General features: G+C 48.0%; 1 protein-coding gene across 1 annotated transcript in view; it reads left to right on the plus strand.

Moving 5' to 3' along the window:
* The window catches only part of Rgs9 (regulator of G protein signaling 9), a 61,751-nt gene that overhangs the window by 36,113 nt on the left and 6,270 nt on the right, over window positions 1-19,368 (plus strand). Inside the window, exons 12-17 of the mRNA XM_046422673.1 lie at window positions 1,604-1,717; window positions 2,629-2,744; window positions 6,290-6,377; window positions 7,752-7,890; window positions 9,856-9,941; window positions 12,082-12,199. Coding sequence (XP_046278629.1) covers window positions 1,604-1,717; window positions 2,629-2,744; window positions 6,290-6,377; window positions 7,752-7,890; window positions 9,856-9,941; window positions 12,082-12,199 — 661 coding nt within the window. The remainder of the gene's footprint in view (window positions 1-1,603; window positions 1,718-2,628; window positions 2,745-6,289; window positions 6,378-7,751; window positions 7,891-9,855; window positions 9,942-12,081; window positions 12,200-19,368) is intronic.

Below are 19,368 nucleotides of genomic sequence, written 5' to 3' on the forward strand. Positions count from 1 at the left end.
CTCCAGTCAGAATGGCAGCTATCAAGAACACAAACAACAATAAGTGTTGGCGAGGATGTGGGGGGGAAGGTACACTCATACATTGCTAGTGGGGCTGCAAATTGGTGCAGCCAATATGGAAAGCATATTGGAAAACTGGGAATGGAACCACCATTTGACCCAGCTATCCCACTCCTCGGTCTATACCCAAAAGACTTAAAAACAGCATACTACAGGGACAAGCCACATCAATGTTTATAACAGCACAATTCACAATAGTTAAACTGTGGAACCAGCCTAGATGCCCTTCAATAGATGAATGGATAAAGAAAATGTGGCATATATACACAGTGGAATATTACTCAGCAATCAAAGGGAATAAAATCATGGCATTTGCAGGTAAATGGATGGTGCTGGAGAAGATAATGTTAAGTGAAGTTAGTCAATCCAAAAAACCAAATGCCGAATGTTTTCTCTGATATAAGGAGACTGATCCATAGTGGGGTTGGGAGCGGGAGCATAGAGTATTAGATGAACTATAGATAGGACAAAGGGGTAGGAGGGGAAGGGAGGGGGCATGGGGATAAAAAGATGGTGGAATGAGATGGACATCATTACCCTAAGTACATGTATGGAGACACAAATGGTGTGAATATACTTTGTATACAACCAGAGATATGAAAATTTGTGCTCTATATGTGTAATATGAATTGTAATGCATTCCACTGTCATATATAAAAAATTAGAATTAAAAAATATAAACCTGTTTCATAAAACCAAATGGAAAGAAAATTGAAGGAGACATGAATACTTTTGGATACTTCCTAGACTCACTTTCTAGTTTTAGGAAAATTGCCTCATTACCATAAATTTATATTATTAGTGTTTGGACCTGTGGACCAGTCTTTTTTGTCTTTCCAACGGATCCACTGGTAGTGTGATTAAAGAAAAAGCATGAAGGGCAGCTAGGAGGCTCAAGTTCTGCAAACCTAAGACTCTAGGCCAAGGATCCCGTGCTATCAAAATCCATAGCTATGGGAAGATTTTGCAATAGGTGCCTTATATACACCTATGGATGCAGGCTTCCCTACTTCTCAGACATCAGGAAATATATCAACTCAGAAGGTCTGATAATTCAGGGGAATTTGCTTTTGCCCAAAGTAGTGGGTTTGGAGTTCACACATCAATTAGGCCATAGGTTTTCAAGTTCCCAAACTTAGGCATGACTCCGACAGAGAGTGGAATCCAAGATGGCAGCAGAATCTCCGCACATGGGGGGCAACCTCGTGCCTCCAAGATGGAAGCCAAGAGACAGGCAGACTGAGTCGGTACTGAATTTTAAAATATCCTGATAAAATGTGAAGAGGTCATGTTTTAATGGTCTAGGGACAGAGAAAGAATAAAGGATCTGGACTGGGGAACAATACCTTGATTTACAGGTAGAATAGGGACAGATATTGCCAAATACCTGCCAATTCCAGCAGCTCTTAGAACACTTTTCTAAGAAGATAGTAATAAGTGTAGAACTAAATCGATACAAGGAAAGAGGAAAAGCTGGTCAACCCAAACACTGATTTACTCTCTTGGTGTTGAGCTTCTAGGAAATTGTTTTTCTGCTTTTCAGGATTGTCAAGTACAGTGAGCAGTTCTCATCTAATGACGCCATTATGTCGGGCTGCCTCCCTAGCAATCCTTGGATAACAGACGACACCCAGTTCTGGGATTTAAATGCCAAATTGTATGTATTCAATATATATATATATATTTTTAAATAGCTTTTGAATTGTAATTCACATGTATACAATTTAGTACAATTGTCACTACAATTGATTTAAAAATATTTTTATCACCCCCAAAAGAAATCTTGTATCCTTTAGCCATCACCCACCAAGTCTCCATCCCCCAGACCCCTCCAGCCCTAGGCCACTTCTGGTCAACCTACTTCTGTCTCTGTAGAGGGATTTGCCTGCTCTAGATATTCACATAAGTAGAATCAACAGTTCGTGATCTTTTCTCGTTAGTTTGTTCACTTAATATAGTGCTTTCAATCCTTGTCCATGTTGTAGCGTGTGCTGGCACCTCGCCTCTGTTTACAGCCTAACAATATTCACTGTGTAGATGACTGCGTGTTGTTTATCTGTTCATCCATCGATGGACACTTGGGCGGTGTCTGACCTTTAGCTATTATGAGTATGTTGCTGTGAACATTCATGCAAAAGTGGTGAAGGGGCAGCTGCCGTGGGTGATGGGTGGCTGGCTGGTGGCTGTGACTGTAGCATCCATAACCCAGGCTGCACTAGAATTCTCTCCTGGCTGCGGTGGCAGCCTGGCCCTCCACTGGATGGTCTTCAGGCCATCCTGAGGCCTTGGAGTAGGCCTGGAGCTCTTTCCCTGGAGGCTGTGGGAGCAGGGCCTGGTCACATGGCCCCCGCCTCTGCATTGCCCGAGGGTCCGCGTCTGGGGCTACATCTTCCTGGCGAGTAAACACTTGGATTGGGGACTGGGAGAGGAGGATTGGGTGAAGAGGTCAAGCCGTGGGTTGTGAGACTAATGAGGAGTGTGAAGCTCCTCGCTGCCACCCTGGCCACCATTAGGGACCTCCGCTGCCTTCACGTGGAGTGTTACATTTATAAATCATTGTCCTTGCAGGGTGGAAATCCCAACCAAGATGCGTGTGGAACGATGGGCCTTCAACTTCAGTGAGTTGATCCGAGACCCCAAGGGTCGACAGAGCTTCCAGTACTTTCTCAAGAAAGAATTCAGTGGTGGGTATTCTTTTTTAAAAATTTTAAAATAAAAATTTGACTTTTAGTAAAATTCCTTTAATGTCTAGCCGAGAGATTTAGGACTTTTTCAGTAAACGTTTCCATAGCTCTGCTGAGACACTTAAATAGGGGTTCCCTCCTTTACAGCTTCCAGAGTCAGACCTGGGTCCAGGACCAGTTCTAGGCCTCAAAGGGGCCCCACAGTCCAGGGGGATGATTGCATCTCTGCACAAAGTCCATGTTAGCTTTAGGGCTTCATCCTGAAGTAGGGCTTTTCGGGATGGGATGTAAAATAAGTGAGGTTTACCTCTTTGCCTCCCAGTTTGATGTTTCTTTAGCCCAGTTCTGCAGATTTGATCCACCAGGGAATATTTTAAAACATATCTTTGCTGGATCCCACCCCTGGAAATTCCTTTTTTATTGGTTTGGGCTATAATCGCTAAGGTGTTGGAAGGTCCCCAGGTGATTCCAATCTGTGATCATGATTGACAGCCACTGCCTTTGCTCCTGTCAGGGACCGAGCAACGTGCAGATGGTGATGAGTTGTAGGACCACATTTTATGCCCCATCTCTGGGTGCCCCAATGGTGGGCAATTGCAATTTCTTAAATATAGTGTGTTGAGAAACATCTGGAAAAACCAAGAGGCCAGATTAGAACCAGTGTCACCAGGCTGCACATTCAACTGGCTTCACCACCTTCATTGAACTATTTGCTTTCCTGGGATGTATTTTCTTACTTATGAAGTCCCCAGCCCTGGGAGCTTCATGTTGAGCCTTGAGACTCAGCTGCTCACCACTCAAAACCTGTGGGGTTGCTCTGGAAACAAATCCCACTGGACATGCCTTTGGTCCATTGGCCTGTCTGATGCAGAACATCACATTATAACATGGATTCTTGAAAAATTTTCTCCCTAATCAAGCCTAATGGCCATAATGTAATAAACCCCAGAAAAGGTGATGGAAGCGAGTGCTCTTAGGGCCAGCAGGTAAATAAGTGGAAATGGTGCCATCTAGTGGCTAGGTGATAAACTACGTCGAGTATAGTTCCTTCGAATCAGATTTCCCTGCGTTATTAAAACCCATTATTGTCAATCTCTTTATGAGAAGCCCAAGGGTTCACGTATGAAGAGAGAAGGTGAATAATCAGTTTTCTCATTTAATTAAAAAAACTTAATTTGAGATATGATCCACATAACATGAAGTTCACTCTTTTATATTAAAAAAGTAATAAAGTGTAAATTTCAGTGGTTTTGAGCACATCCATTAAGTTTGTACTGCCATCAAAACTAATTCACCATGCCAGAAAGTACCCCCTTGCCTGTTAGAAGTCATTTCCTATTCCTCCCTCTGCCCATTTCTCCCCCCGCCCTCCATTCTCCCCTAACCACACTCATGGATCTATGGATTTGCTATTCTGGACATTTCTTATAGATGGAATAATAATAAAACACATAATTGTTTGTCTTTCCCCACTTATTATATAGTGTTTTCAAGGATTGTCCACATTTTCGTGTGTAATGGGGCTTCATTCCTTTTTATGACTGCAGTATATTCCATTGTATGGATAGACCACCTTTTATCCATTCATCAGTTAATGGACATTTGGGCTGTTTTGACCTTTTTTTGTTGTTGTTGTTGATGTTCCAGGAATTGCACCCAGGGCACTTAACCACTGAGTTACATCCCCAGTCTTTTTTATTTTTTATTTTGAGACAGGGTCTTGCTAAGTTACCTAGAGCCTCACTAAATTGCTTAGGCTGGCTCTGGACTTGTGATCCTCCTGCCTCAGCCTCTCAAGCCACTGGGATTATAGGCATGTGCCACTGTGCCCAAGTGTTTTGACTTTTATTATAAATAATGCTACTGTGAACATTGGTGCATAGACTTTTCTGTGTATTTACTTAATCTTCTGGTATTAAAATACATATAACAAAATCTACCATTTTATTTTTATTTTTTCCAAGTTATTAAAGTTACCACTTAAACCATATTCTTAAGTGTACAATTCGGCGGCAATGAGCACATTCACATTGCTGTGCAGCCGTCACCACCACCCACCTCCAGAACTTTTTCAGTCTCCCAAGTGAAACTCTGTACCCATCACACACTGAATTCCCAGCTCTTGGCTACCACCATTCTTTCTGTCGCTATGAATTTGATCACTCCAGGCACCACACAAAAGTGGAATCCTTCAATATTTGTCCCTTTGCACCTGGTTTATTGCACGTAGCCTGATGTCCTCCAAGTTCATCTGTGTTGGGTCACGTGTTGGGATCCCCTTCCTTTTCACTGTTCTTCCTGAGCTATCCTCCAGCCCACGTGAGGACCACATGTTGTTTCTGCCTTCCTCCATCCATGGCTGTCTGGAGTTATTTTCACCTTTTGGCTACTGTGGATAGTTGCTTATTTAGTTTTAGCCATAGGCAATTAGCTGCCCTTTGTAGTGGGCAGGGTGGTCTCCATTCCACTTGGTCTCAGCTCAGCTGTCAGTTAAGAGCATCGCTGGTCTGTGATCCTGGAGCAAAGAATACCCTGAAAAGTTCATGCTGAAGAGCAAGGACCTGTGTGGCATGAAGGGACAAATGCCATAGAGTTTAGAATTGTGTAGCCTTTCCCAATATGAAATACCTGGAAGCTTTAAAACACAACAGGAAAGGAGAAGAGGGGAGTCTCCTCCATTTTCCTCTGCCATGGCATTTTGTGGTTTGCATGCAGGCATGCACACACTCATAGGCTCTTGGTCGCCTGTTAGTGTGATCATCTTTATTTTCCCAGTCAAAAATTCCCACCTGGGATCACTGTACCAACATGTTCCCAATGCTTCTGAGTGTCATGGACAACTGGTGAGAGAACGTAAAGTTGGAAGGAGATGAAGAATTTCTAGGGGTCTGGATTTTCTTCTAGGCCAAGAGGGACAGAGTCCCTCTGACTCTGGTGACGCTCAGTTGAATCTCCCTGGTGGCCAGGCCTTCCCTGAGGGTCAGTCCATCAGCATCATGCCTGAGTGACGCAAGATCCTTGCAAGGACCTCTGGGCTGGAGCCGCTGGGGGCTGCAGAAGTTCATGTCTCCACATGCAGTCACACCGACCGGAGGCAGAAGTCATGCAGTCAGTGAACGCAGCCCAGCAGGCAGGGGTGTTCAGGAGGAAAGTCTTGGGTGTAGGGATAGTGCTTACGTGCTTCATCCCATGGGCATAAGCCAATGAGAAAAGAAAGGTCACAACCCGGGGTGGGGGGGTTATGATGAGCTCTGTCCTGTGTATTGCTCTACAAAGGAACAGCACCCACCATGTGAAAGTGTTGCCCCAAAGGTGGCGGGCACCGAATCAGATGATTTCAAAGGCCATTGCTGGGTTCCAGATGCTCTCCCCGCCCGGGACGTGAGGCGGGGCTCCTTCCCCAGGAGTATTTAGCCCGAGGTCCCAATGTGCAGGGGCTCCCCAGGCTGCAGAGCGGATCCTGTCCCAGCTGACCCATTTCTTTTATGTCTCCTTTTCTTCTCTGGTTGCCCTTTGGTCCGTGTGGACCCTTCCTCCTGGTGCAGGGGAGAATCTGGGATTCTGGGAAGCCTGTGAGGACCTGAAGTATGGAGATCAGTCCAAGGTCAAGGAGAAGGCGGAGGAGATTTACAAGTGAGGCCTAGCTGGATGGTTGGGGGAGCCTTCCCGGGTGGGGCCGGGTGGAGCAGGAGGTCTCATACCTGTCCAGCTGTCTGCTTGGGTGCTTCGAAGACAGCCTGGTGGGATGGACATGGGATCCGGTGAGAATGTGTCTGGGGGCTAAAAGAGCAAGCTGCACGATTCCAGGGCAGAATTCTTTAGCTGACCCTCCTCAGGTCTCCCTGGGTTGTGTGTGTGACGTCCTCCCCTCAGCCGGGCAGTACCCTTGTCCTGCTGTGGGCTCCTCCCACTGGTCCTTCTGTCTGTGCTGGGCACAGTGGGCACCAGTCTTGGGCTCCGAGGCCCAGGGCTTTTAGCTCCCACTCACACGGTTCCCAAGGTCCCTACTGTGCAGCTGGAGCCAGCCCTCGGAGCCCCGGTGCTGGTGTTTGGGCAGCAGGCCAGGCGGCCCCTCCCCTCAGAGACTCAGCCTTTGTCCCTGTGACATCCTTCCTTCATGTGGTCTTAGGTTGGACCAGCTGGTGTTCAGAGAGGTGAGGAGAGCAGTGCCTGGCTGCTCTGTTGGGCAGGTTCACTTCCCTCCCCCAGTGGGAGGGGCTCTGGTCACCAAGAAAGATGTGTGTGTGTGGGGGGGTCTAAGAAGGACCTGTACAGGCTTCCCCAGAACAATGGACTGTGTTCACGACACATGGAAAACTCCTAATGCCAAAAATCTGCTGGAAGGGAGCATCAGCCTCCAACCACATTAGCCTTCTTTCTCCCCAGCCTCCCCATTTATGTAAATCTTTGAATTCCAAAATTTTAATGTCCATCCTAGGAGTGTAGGAAAACATCCGTGTGAGTGCTTGCAACCTGTAACTACTAAGAATTAGAAGCACTGGGGGAGCTCCCAGTGCTCAGATCCCAGGCAGAGCCACAGGACTTAGAAAGTAGGGCAACTTCAGGGTCAATAGCCAGGCCACCTCTGGGTGCCGGGAATAAGGGCTGCCTCCTGACTCAGCACTGGAGATTTATCACCAAACCCATTTAGGTTGGCACAGGGGAGAGCAGAACCTCCCTTGGGAGGTGTCTTGTCCTGGCTCCAGGTTGGCCCTGGAATCCGGATGAGTAAGGAGGCGGAAGGTGTTAAACTGGGGTGGACTGGCCAGGGCCTTCCCTACCTGGGCCCTCCCTCCCTCCTAGAGGGCAGCAACATCAAACTTAGACACTCTCGTTCCCAATTCTGGCATGGCTGTTTTCTCGCCTCTAGGAAAAGCCGCTGGACCACCTCTTCAAAGTTCAAACACTTCAGTGTTTCCTAAACGACGAACCTCACCCTGGGGAGCCCTCCCAAGCAGCTGTGAACTTGGTTTGGCTACTTTTGTGACTATCTCCCTCCTTCCCCAGACTGTTCCTGGCCCCGGGAGCCAGGCGGTGGATAAACATAGACGGCAAGACCATGGACATCACGGTGAAGGGGCTGAAGCACCCGCACCGCTACGTGCTGGACGCAGCGCAGACCCACATCTACATGCTCATGAAGAAGGTGGGTGGGGTCCGGCCAAGGACCAGGGGCCAGGGAGCCCTTCCCTTCCTAGCTACCTGGGCGGTTCTTTAGATACGGGGGAGGGAGATGACAGGAGGATATGGCTTTGCTGGTGGTAGGAGGCGGAATTGCCCATTGGGCTGGGCTGGACCCTCCTTGAGCCCCCAGGCCCACGGGCCATGGAGGACACCTGTTTGCATCTTATGGGCCCCTTGCTCTGCAGGACTAATGTAGGTGGCATCGATGACATTATTAATGATTGTGTTAATACGATAGCCACTTGTTGCAACTGGTGTGCCAAGTATAGAACTTGGTTCTCCAGGAGAACCGTGCAGGAGGCATTGCTGCTCCAGAGCCCAGGGTTCGCCCAAGATCTTGGCAGAGATGGGCGTGGGATGCCAGCTCTGGGTGTACCTGAGTCCAGAGTCCTGTGTTTTGGGGTGGTGGCAGTGTTTCTGGTGCTGGGCAAATAGAACCCACGGAAGGCTTGGTGTCTAAATGACACAAATTAGATATGATTGTAACCAGACCCTGAGAGAATCCAGATAGCCTTCTGGGTCATTAGTGAAATGTGAACATACTACGAATTTTCAGGGAACTGTTAAAAATAAAATGAAGAGAGAAGAGATAAAATCAGGCGGAGTCAGGTTTGGAGAATTGTCTAGTTTGGTCCATCCTTGAGGGTGGGGTGAGGAGGACTGTTGGTCCGGGAAGTTTCCACGACAGCCTTCCCCAGAACAGTTCGGAATCCCCAGTAAGGATGCTTCCATTTCTCATTACGGCAATGATTCCTTTTATGGCAAAGTACCCGGTACCTTGTCGTGTGGTGAAGATCGGTGTGAATGGTCAATGTTTATTTATTTCCCTTATTTATGTTTTTTTTTCCTAGTTAGTCTTTCATTGTGTTGTAAGGAAATATATTTAATGAAAACAGGTAACCCTTTAGAATTTTTGGCAAGCATCCTTAGCCATCTCTCATCACTTTTTCCATCAGTGAAATTTCTCTGTTTTTCTTGCTAGAGGTCCACAGCACGGTTTCTATAAAAATAGTCCTCCTTAATGTACTATGAAATGTGTCGATTCTTAAAAATGTTGCTTCAAGAGAAGCCCAGGGAGGCATCCAGCTCCCAGCCAGGATGGAACAGCGTCTCGGGTGACTTAGGAAATGAGCAGTGTATGTGCTTGTTGGTCTCCACGTTCCCATAGGCCGTGACCCATGACGACAAGCTCGACAGGACTCCCGGCTCCATTATCCCTATTTATTCCCAGACTCATCCTGGTTCCAGAACTGTTGCTGCCCACACTTGGTCTTCAGAAGAGCCCTGTCTCAATAGATCCCCCACCTGCGGTTGTTGCAGGGGGCTTTGTCCTCTATTTGTAATGGCCAGTGCTTTGGGCGAGTTTGGAAGTAGCAAACGTTCATGAAGTGACTTCCCTGAACCTGCCCAGGGCGCCAGGAAACATCCCCGTGAGAGGAGTCTGTCTTGGGCTTGTTATTGTTTCTTGCATTCTCTTGCTGTTATTCCCCAAATACAGGCAGACAGGGGCGCCGGTGGGCAGGGACGTGGGTTTCATACCCTTGGCTACTTGTGTTCTTTGAAGAAGATATTGGATGGGAGAGGTCCCTGTCCTCTTGTCCTTGTTGGCTTCACAACAGGCGAACAGCTCCAAGGAGGATTTTAATGAGTGGGGTTAGAGACTGGTCGCCCTGTCCTTGGAGTTTCTGATTAGGTAGGACGGGGGTGGGCTGAGACTGTGCATATCTAGGAAGTTCTGCGGCGAAATCGATGCTGCTGGTCTGGAGCCCACACCTGAGGGTGGCTTCCCTCAACACCTCCCTGGACACCTTGCATCCAGGAGATTGGCCATCCTACCTCCCAGGGGGGCGCTGGAGACTGGCACATGTATCTTTGTGATGTGATCAATTCCCTCTCATAACCGCTGTTTTTCTCTTGTTCCGATTAGGATTCCTATGCTCGCTATTTAAAATCTCCCATCTATAAGGAAATGCTGGCCAAAGCTATCGAACCTCAGGAAACCACCAAGAAAAGGCAAGTCGAGCTGCTTGTACTGCTGGCTGTCCACCAGAGGGGCCAGAGGGGCCAGGGTCCCTTCAGCCGAATGGCTACCACTGAGACATTGGCCTGGTGAAAATATGGGGGTCTGGGAAGGATTGTTCAGCCAAGGGGCACCTCGTTGGCTTCACGGTGCCCTGAAATCACTCTAGCAAGACTCCTTAGTAACGGCCTCCAGGAAGTTTCAGTTTCCTGAAGCTGGTGCAAAAGGAAACTGGTTCTGATTGGCACATCAGTAATGACCTTATCACCAGTGGCAACATCTCCCTGGCTTTTTTAATTGCTGTGCTTCTCCCCCTTCAAACGGACCCGTAGGAATTCACAAGCTTCATCCCTGGGTCTCTACCGTATGAACCTTAGAATAGCAAACTGTACCCCAAAAGAAGATGCTAGGCTGCTAGGGCAAACAAACAGTGACACTCCAGGTGTTCAGGGACTGCTTTCTAGAAGTCCATTAACTCATTTAATCTCACTTTCCGTATTGGAAACGAGGATCCTGTCATCTTGAACAGCCATCAGGATGTCGGGTGACATGGTGTTTTCCTGGGGGCAGATGGAACTCTTTATTGGGAAAAGATAGTCTACTCCTTGAAGATTCAAAAGAGCAAGGAAACGACAGATTGAGCAAAACCAGGGGACCCTGGCAGAGGTTTGCCAGAACCTCACCAGCCATGTGTGCTTCCAAACGTGGTTGGTAAATTCTCCTGCTTGTCCCTTCAGCTCACTCTGGGCCCTTTTCCAGCTCTTTGGTCCATTCAAAAGCAGGGGTCGTTGGGCCAGACTTAAGATCACAGGATCTTAAGAAAAAAGCACCCTGACTTGGTCTAATTCTTGAGGATAATGGCCCTGTTATGACTAAGAGGGAAAGGAGGGCTCTGTTGTGCTGTTCCAGGTTTACAAAGTAAGGAAAGGAGTTCAGAGCCCCTGGGGACTTGAAAGCGTCTCCTTGAAACCACAAGAAAGGGCCACAGTAGCTCCAGAAGTTCTGCCAGAAAGCAGTGAGGGAGGAGGGCAGCACCTCGTGCTTCTCCCTACAGATATTTTAAAAGTCAAGGCGCCCATGAGAATTCAGCTGGGATCCTTCCCCTGGCACAGCTGGGGCTTTGAGGGCCCGGGGAGCACCTGGCTCTGGCACAGGGTGTTGTGGTCTGGGAATGTTGTCGTCAACTGTTTCAAGTGAGAACCGCCTGTGAATGCTGTGGTCACCAAGAAGTTCAGCCTGCACCCAGGCAGGGATTGCAGTGGGCCTGAACTGGTTCCCTGATGTTGTCTTAAAACTTACTCTTTTCGGGATAAGACGAACCTCAGCTCCAAGCCTTCCCCCTGCAAGAGACCCAGTGTCAGGCTTCCTGTTAGGGGAGCTTCCACCTGCCTAGGGTAGACACCAGGGTTCTAAGGGCCTTTACAATCCCTGAGACTGAAACGCTTGTTTCCCAAGCCCGTGTGGCCTCAGGGACAGGTGTCTTATCCGCTTAGCTTTCCTGCATCACATGGACTCCTAGGTCCTCGTCTGGCTCCTAAGGGCCTGATGGAGAGTTCGGTCCATGTTTGGCTTCTGAAGACATTTCTGATTCATCCCAAGACCCTGTGCATGAGCAGACAACACCAGCCCACGCCCCGCCAGGGCCTTCCCTCTTTCTCTGCCCACTGGGACTCAGCCCTCTTGGACAGTCCAGCTCTTTTCTTCCTTCTCAGAGTCTTGACTTTTGAGGAGAAAAAAAGTGCCCCAACTCCTCCCTGAGGCTGAGACCCTTGGTTTTCCATTCCCCTAGCCCACCTTGCTTGCTGTTTTTACAGGAACATCTGACTACAGGATGTTCAGCTAACGCGTTGGTTTATGAATGTGTTGGAAAGTGTGTCTGCCATTTTTACCATCCACAGAGTCTTCCTGTGTCTCACCTAAAATCTGACAGCAGGTGATGATCACGCTGGTCCTGTCTTCCAAGTGGGGAGAAAAGAGCTAAGGTTGGCCGTGGCTCTGAGGACCCTACTTAAGGTTCACTGGGAAAATAAGGGAACATATCCAGATTCTGGCCTTCCAGCCACAACTCCCACCAAGTGTCGCTGGGCAAGCAGCGTGGTTTCCCACCAACCACCCATCTGTCCTTCCTTCCAGCTCCACCCTGCCGTTCATGAGGCGTCACCTGCGCTCCAGCCCGAGCCCGGTCATCCTGAGGCAGCTAGAAGAAGAAGCCAAAGCTCGAGAAGCAGCCAACACGGTGGACATCACCCAGGTCATGAGCAAACTAGACCGCCGGAGCCTACTCAAGAAGGAGGAGCCTCCCAAATAGACCTGTGAATCCAGGGGGCGTGGGGTGGGGCGTGCCCTCGGGAGAGGCAACCAAAGAAAGGTAGGGTCAGAGTCTAGAAGATTCTGCTCCTGGCAGTGTGGTCAACAAGCTTATCCCAGAGTCCCTTTCAGGGTGGACTTCCTAATACTAGAGTCACCAGAGCTTCTTGTTCTACTCTAGCTCACGAAGGGACTGGGTGGAGGGATCACCGGACTCAGTTGCCCACCTGTCTGACCTTGGGCAGTTCTTGTTGTGAGAACCATCGGGCAAACAGGCTGCTTTGTGTCCCACCATTAGCTTTGGGAAATTAAAGAGAAGGCTTCTCCCTACCCCCAGGGCATAGTTCTTTAAGGGACATTTATTTAAAATAGTTTTAAACAAAATGAAGCTCCTCAGGGACACCTGCTAGGACCCTTCTGTGGAGCTTGTTCTTAGCCACCGTTGCTGGAGGGTTAGTGAGCTCTCTTGTTCCTGACTCCCTATCCTCTTGTATGTGCTGTGTGGAGAGGTAGCTTGCAGGAATGAGGACTCAGGTTAAGCACAAGTGACATGGCTGTCTGAGGAGCATCTTTTCAGCTGAAGAACAAACGATCGGATGTCTTCATGGGTGGGTGGGTGGTGGACACCTGTGACATTTGCAAGATGAGTTAGGATCAAATACAATACTTGTTAGGGTATTTCTGGATGTTGATGCTTCCCTCCTCTCTAGCTATCAACTAGGCCAGTTCTGTGGTCAGGGCTGGAGGGATAGGACAGTTCAAACCTTGACCTTGTGAGCTTTAGAAGGTCATTCTTGGCAGTGAGGCTTACCCCATATACCTGTATGCAAAAGTGAGAATAAAGAAGAGAGTGAGGGACCAGCATCACACAGCAGGAACACTCACTTGTTCAACACATTTATTGAGCATCTACTGTGTGCGAGGCATTGGTGAACAAAAAAGACATTGTTCCTTTCAGGGAGCTTATAATCCAAGACTGATGAAAAGCAATTAAACTATCAGGTAGAAGCTGCTGTGTCCCAGCCAACAAGAAAACCGGAGTGGCATGCAATCATGTGCTTATTGTTCATGCACATGATCTGTGGCTGTCAGTTTTGGTTGGGTGGACGCGCTTGTCTGGCAGTTGGTCTTCAGTGGTCTAGGCTGGGATGAGGGGAATGAGTCTGCTCTGCTTCATTTGTCTCTCATTTTCCAATCACCTGGCCTAGGCATGAGCCCATGGCGCTGGCAGAGTTGCAAGGAAGCTAGTGGAAATATGGAAGGCTGCACATGGTCTCTTCCACCTCATTTTATGGGCCAAAGCAAGTCACAAAGCTAGTTTAGATTTAAGGGGTCGGGAACACACTCATAGCAAAAGTCAGAGTCTCATAGCAAAAGACACGGGTACAGGGAAGTGTCAAGAATTGGGCCATCATTGTAATCAATAGCACAAATATCTGATAAAAACCTGTAGAATGTATCATATAGGAATAGCCAGGGAGTTGTGATGAGCATTATGGGGTGTGTGCAGACTGTGCCTCCTTGAAGCAATCACAGGAAGAGGGGACTATGTGGGCCACGACCCAGAGGTGGGAAATGGCCAGTGAGGGGAGCCTGGTGGGCGAGGAGGACACAGTGCAGCACAAGGCGGGTGGGCGGGGGCAGGTCACTGTAGGCCCGTGTCAGGCATTCGTGGTCACTGGCCTGTTAGCAAGATGATTCCAACAACAAAAGGGGAGCTTATGCGTCCCAATTTCACTAGTCACAGGTCAGTTCACACTCCTAAAGAGCAGCTGAGGATATCCTTTGTTCATCTGTCTTTTGAGGAATGCTGGAGTCCCCATCCAGTGGTCACCCCCAGAAGAAATTTTAGGTAATGAACCATTATAAACTGAGAAGCATGAGAGGAGGGACGATGGTTGTCTTACCCCAGAACCTAACGTCTAAAACCTAACAGGTTCTGCCCAATATGTATTACATGGATGGATGGGTGGATGGACGGATGGATGGATGGATGGATGGGTAGGTGGATGGGTGGATGAGTGGATGAGTGGGTGGATGGGTAGATGGTTTAGAAAAGCCTTGGATTTGGAGAAAGCCTCCTAGGCTCTGTTCCTGGGTCTCATTGCTAGCCATGTGAACTTGAGCAAGTCACTGAAACTTTCTGCTCCCTCCTCCTTTGTGAAAGAGGGGATGGCACAAGATTTATGGTCAGAACAGATTTTATAAATTCCAAAGGGACACCATGACTGGGGCACTAATTTTACTTGAAGATTTGGAATAGGAGGAAAGTCAGGTAATTTTTAAAAATTTGCATTAAAACAATCTTGAATATATTATGAAATAGAATGCAAAATGTGCATGAATTTTTTAGGATAACATTTGAGACATCAAAGACATTTCCTGCTGGGCTGTGGCATGTTCAGGCTCTAGCCTGAGATGCCTGGGGGTGGTGGGGAGGTGGTGGGGAGGAGGTCTGTTCACCCAGCTCTCCTGCCATTTGGCCTAGTTTAGTGGGGAAGTTTAAGAAGCATGAAACTAGAGGATATATGCTGTCCTTTCCAGTTATTCCACATGAGCTGAGATCATATGCCTGGGAAAATGGTCAGGGTGGTGGAGGTATCGGGTAATTCTTCAGAGCACTGTGTTCTGTTCATCTTTGGTTCAACTCTCCACCATCCGATTCCCCATGTTTGGGCTTCACATATTTCTCATTCTCCAACAGATTACCATGTGCTCTGGGTCTGGCACTTGCTAGATTGTCCCCACATACCCACAGAAACCTACTCCATGTCACACACACAGGATCCACAATCTCATGAGAGGCACAGGCTTGTAAGCAAAACAGGTGATCATTCTTTACTAAATGAATGAAAAAATAAAGGTCTCATTACTCATGAAGGAAGGTTCAGGATCCACAGCTTCACCCCTGGATGGCAGCAATTATGTTCCACACATGTTTATTAAAGTCCACTTTTGTGTAAGCATGGGTGAAGGGTGCTAAGGGTAGATACAGCAATGGATAAGGTGGTATCTGCCCTTAAGGGGTTGATACAAAGCCTCTACCATAAGTCTGAGTAAGACTGAGATTGGGTGGAGGATGACACTGCAGAGGAGTCCAGAGTTGAGGGAGAATTTCTTGGCTTGGGAGATCAAGAGAGGCTTCCTGGAGGAGGAGGAGGAGTATCTTTAATAGGTGGAGCCTAGGCAGGGCTATGGCTGTTGTAGACACAGCTTGTGGGATTAGGAAAAGGTGTTCCCTTCAGATAGACATAGCCCCATAATATTTGGCTGGATTTCAGTCCTGGCTGGCCACTTAAGCAGGACACAGCTTGTATAACTATTTGGTGGCTCAGAGCACAGGGTCCATGAAGTGAGCCTGGAAGAGCAGGTTGAAGTTGTCCCATGGAAGGTCACAAGCGGAATGTGGACTCTCTTCTGTTGCCTGTGAGCTAGGTGGACGGGCCTTGGTCTTCAGACTAAAGCGGGATGTAGGAAGTAGGTCCTGGCAGCATCTAGTCCTTGAGAACCAGATGAAATCCATCTGGAGCCATTGAGGAAACTAGACTCAAAGATCAAATGGAATTTTCCAGGTAGAAAGCCGAGATCTATAGTTAATAATTATAATCTTCCAGAAAGACTTTGAGGCAACGTATAATGTGATAATACCATATGATGGAATTTCTGAAAAGATGAGTAGACAACCAATTTTTATCAGTAAGGCTGAGCAGGGTACCTTGGGAGACTGGGTTGTCACAACTGAACGTCACATTTTTTTTCAAGCATTAAGTTTTGTTCTGAGGTTTCTGATAACCACCAAACAAGAGACTGTGACATGGAACAAGGCATTCAGCCCTTCTTGACCAGATTCTTCTCACCCCCAGGTCCCAATAGGAAGTTGAAAATGTGCTTCTGGAAGGAGACTTTTAAGCCATTCCTTTAGGCATGAAGGATGCAGAACTGCACAAGACAGTCAAGTTTAATCTTATCAAATTTACTCTTAGTGAGAGACCCAGAGTGGATGGTAGGTCAGTGCTCCGAAGGCAAAGGGCGCTGGCTGGAGTAATTCTGAATCATGAAGAGGGAGTCGTGTTAGATGGAGTCCTTTACCAGGAAGTGATGGTTGAACATGTGAGCGTGGACAAGGACTCAGGGGAGAGGGTGGACAGGAAGAGAGAAGAAGGCTAACCAGGCAACTTGGAGGAAGTCACATTTTAAAGGTACAAGAGAATAAAGAGTCCAGAATGGATGGAGTGGGGTTAGAATGCGTCATGGAGAGGACGAGGAGCAGATGTGAGGGAGTGGTCAAGTTATGGCACAATACAATTGTTGGGCAGGGACAGTTGGGCCTCGTGAAACAGTGTGAGTCCTTCCACTTCCCAGCCTCCCCTGCGGCTGGTGGGGTCATGTGACCAGTGCTGGCCAATGGGCTGTGCAGAGGCCAAGAGCACGTGTTCCACCCCCACCCCACGCTCTGCTGTGGACCTGGAGACTACATCACCTTCAACATAGCACAGCAATAGACACAGGAGGCCTCCGTCTGTGTTAGACTCGGTGTGTGGGGGTTGGAGGCAGGGAGACCTCTATTGGAAAAAGTCACTGAGAGTTGGGAGCTACTGCAGCCTGGCCCTGCCTGTCCTGACCGATCCAGGAGCTGGATGTGTTGAAGGCTGGGAGGAGGCTGCTGGATCGAGTGGCTTGGAAATCACTGGGGATTTTTGAAGGGAGTGATTTTAGTGGAACAGTGAAGACAAATCCCAGGATGTGTTGAGGTGAAGAGGGAAGGTGGTGAATGCAGATCAGCATTTCAAGCAGTTTGGGATGAAGGTGAGGGCTGTAGTGGTAACCTAGATGGTGGAGGGTTGAGGGGAGGCCTTTGTAAAGACAGGGTGCAGAGGATGTGTTTGCCAGCTGAAGGGTGGATCTTGGGGAGGCGGGGAGGTAGGAAAAGAAATGATTGATAAGACACACCTTGGACAAGTCTGGAGGATATGACTGACTGGTCTTGGAGAGGATGGGTTCACTGCCTGGTGTCGCAGCTCAGAGAGAATTTGAAATGGAAGAGGGAAATGAAGTCACTCACTTAGCCTGAGATCAATTTTCATGATAAATAGAATTTGCGAGAGCATGGCTGAGGGCGGGCAGTGGGAAGGTGCTTGACACTCTCTGGCTGACAGTGATGATGTGATGCTGAGCCAAATAGAGGGGAGCAGAAAGGCTGTTGAGCTGAGAGAGGTAAGAAGTGTCCTGTATCTTTATCCAGAATCTTCTATATGTTGGAAGGTGAGCAAGAGAGTGAGCCCATGATGCTCCTTGGCCAGCCGGGTACCATTTTGGGGAAAGTTTTGGAATTCTCAGAACCTTGTCTGTGCAAAATGCTGGGGAATTTCCTCAGCGATGAGAAAAGGTGGGCTTCAGAAAGCACTGGCTACTTTCAACGCTGAACTTGAAGAAAACCACTCACTATTTGCTCCTAGTCAGTCCAGCATCCTGCGTGGGATTGGTCCTTAAATGTCACTGAAAAAAAAAACAAATCTCTGTGTTGACATAAGAAGGATTATTTCTAAACCCAGTGAGTGTGGACTGCAGAGTCGGGAGGACACTGTTTTGATATTTACTAGCTGTGTGACTTTGACCTTCAACTTACCTGCTGTTGTAATTTCTTCTAGAGTGTTACTGAGAGCAGAGTGTCTGGCTCAAAGTGGGTGCTGAGAAATCCTCTTTCTGTCCCCCCTTTTCTCTTTTTCCTGCCTCTTGTGGACCACCAAGACTGGGGTCCATAGTCTAGCTTCTGTGGTTAAAGGGGCCAGGCTCTGACAGTTTTCTTCTTCTTGTCCCTACCATTCAACATCCAATAAAGACGTTCAGCACCTGTGACATGCTCAGCATCCTGCGAGGTGCTGGGGATCAAGGACGGGGGGACTCTGACCCTTGGGACACTTGCAGTCAACAGGAAAGACAATTGAACAAGAGCATCACTAGCTGAATTATGGGATGGTGCTTTGGGAGGGCATTGCAGGGACCACTAGCTTGGGGATGGAGTGAAGACCAGGAGATCAGAGAGACCCTAGATGGTGTATGTGATGAGGACCAACGGTCAACCTGGACCGCCCATCCTGGAAGGCTCTCCACAGCCCCTAGGGATGCAGGGCTTCATGCATCTGTGTGGGCTCACTGTAGCTCAGCTCCATGAATCTGCTCTTTTCCACTCTCATCTCCTGCCTGCTCCCCTACTAAAGGGTCCACTGGGTTCTGCTCTCTGATCCTGGAATTTACCAGGAAACTCTCATGTTTGATGTCAGTGGGGCCACAGGTCCCTACCCAGTTCTGAGGTTTTACTAGAGCATCCTCAGCTGTGGCCAGAGCTCTAGCAGGTGGCAGCTGCTCCTGGTGACTTTGTTGCTATGAGTCAAACTAACAGTAGCTCCACGAGGCCCATGTGGATCTGAAATGGCATAAAAAATGGTATTTATTTGGGCACTATTATTGACATATTTACACCACAGGGATAGCCTCTACCATGCGGTGTACTTAAACATCATCTTAATTCCTTAATGGCATAGTTTAAACACATAACTTACCCATAGAGTGTACATTTATGCTGGAACATAAATTATTCTACAAGATCCCAGTATTCTCTTTGTAGAATTCCATTTTCTAGCTTGACTTTTAGGGAAAAGACTGTTTTCATTATGAATATTAAGTGAAAATACAAGGACTAGGGATAAGGAAATAAGGGTAAGGTCATTAGAACCATGTCTGGCGTATCATAAATGCTCAATAAATGCTTGCTGCTGGTATTGTCATCATCACCATCTTCACCATTGTCAACTCCATCATCATCATCTCCACCATCATCACCATACTACCATTATTACCACTGTCATCATCACCACCACCATCACCATCACCACCATCACCATCACCATCATCACCACTATCATCAGCATCACCGTCGTCACGATCACCATCACCACCATCACCACCATCACCACCATCATCACCACCACCACCATCATCATCACCACCATCATCAGCATCACCATCATCACCATCATCACCACCACCATCATCATCACTATCATCACCACCACCACCATCATCATCACCATCATATTTATCATTGCCCTCTCT

Source organism: Marmota monax, unplaced genomic scaffold (assembly GCF_021218885.2).
Source record: "Marmota monax isolate L192 unplaced genomic scaffold, Marmota_monax_Labrador192_F-V1.1 WCK01_AAM20220418_F8-fsc00173, whole genome shotgun sequence".
NCBI lineage: Eukaryota > Metazoa > Chordata > Mammalia > Rodentia > Sciuridae > Marmota > Marmota monax.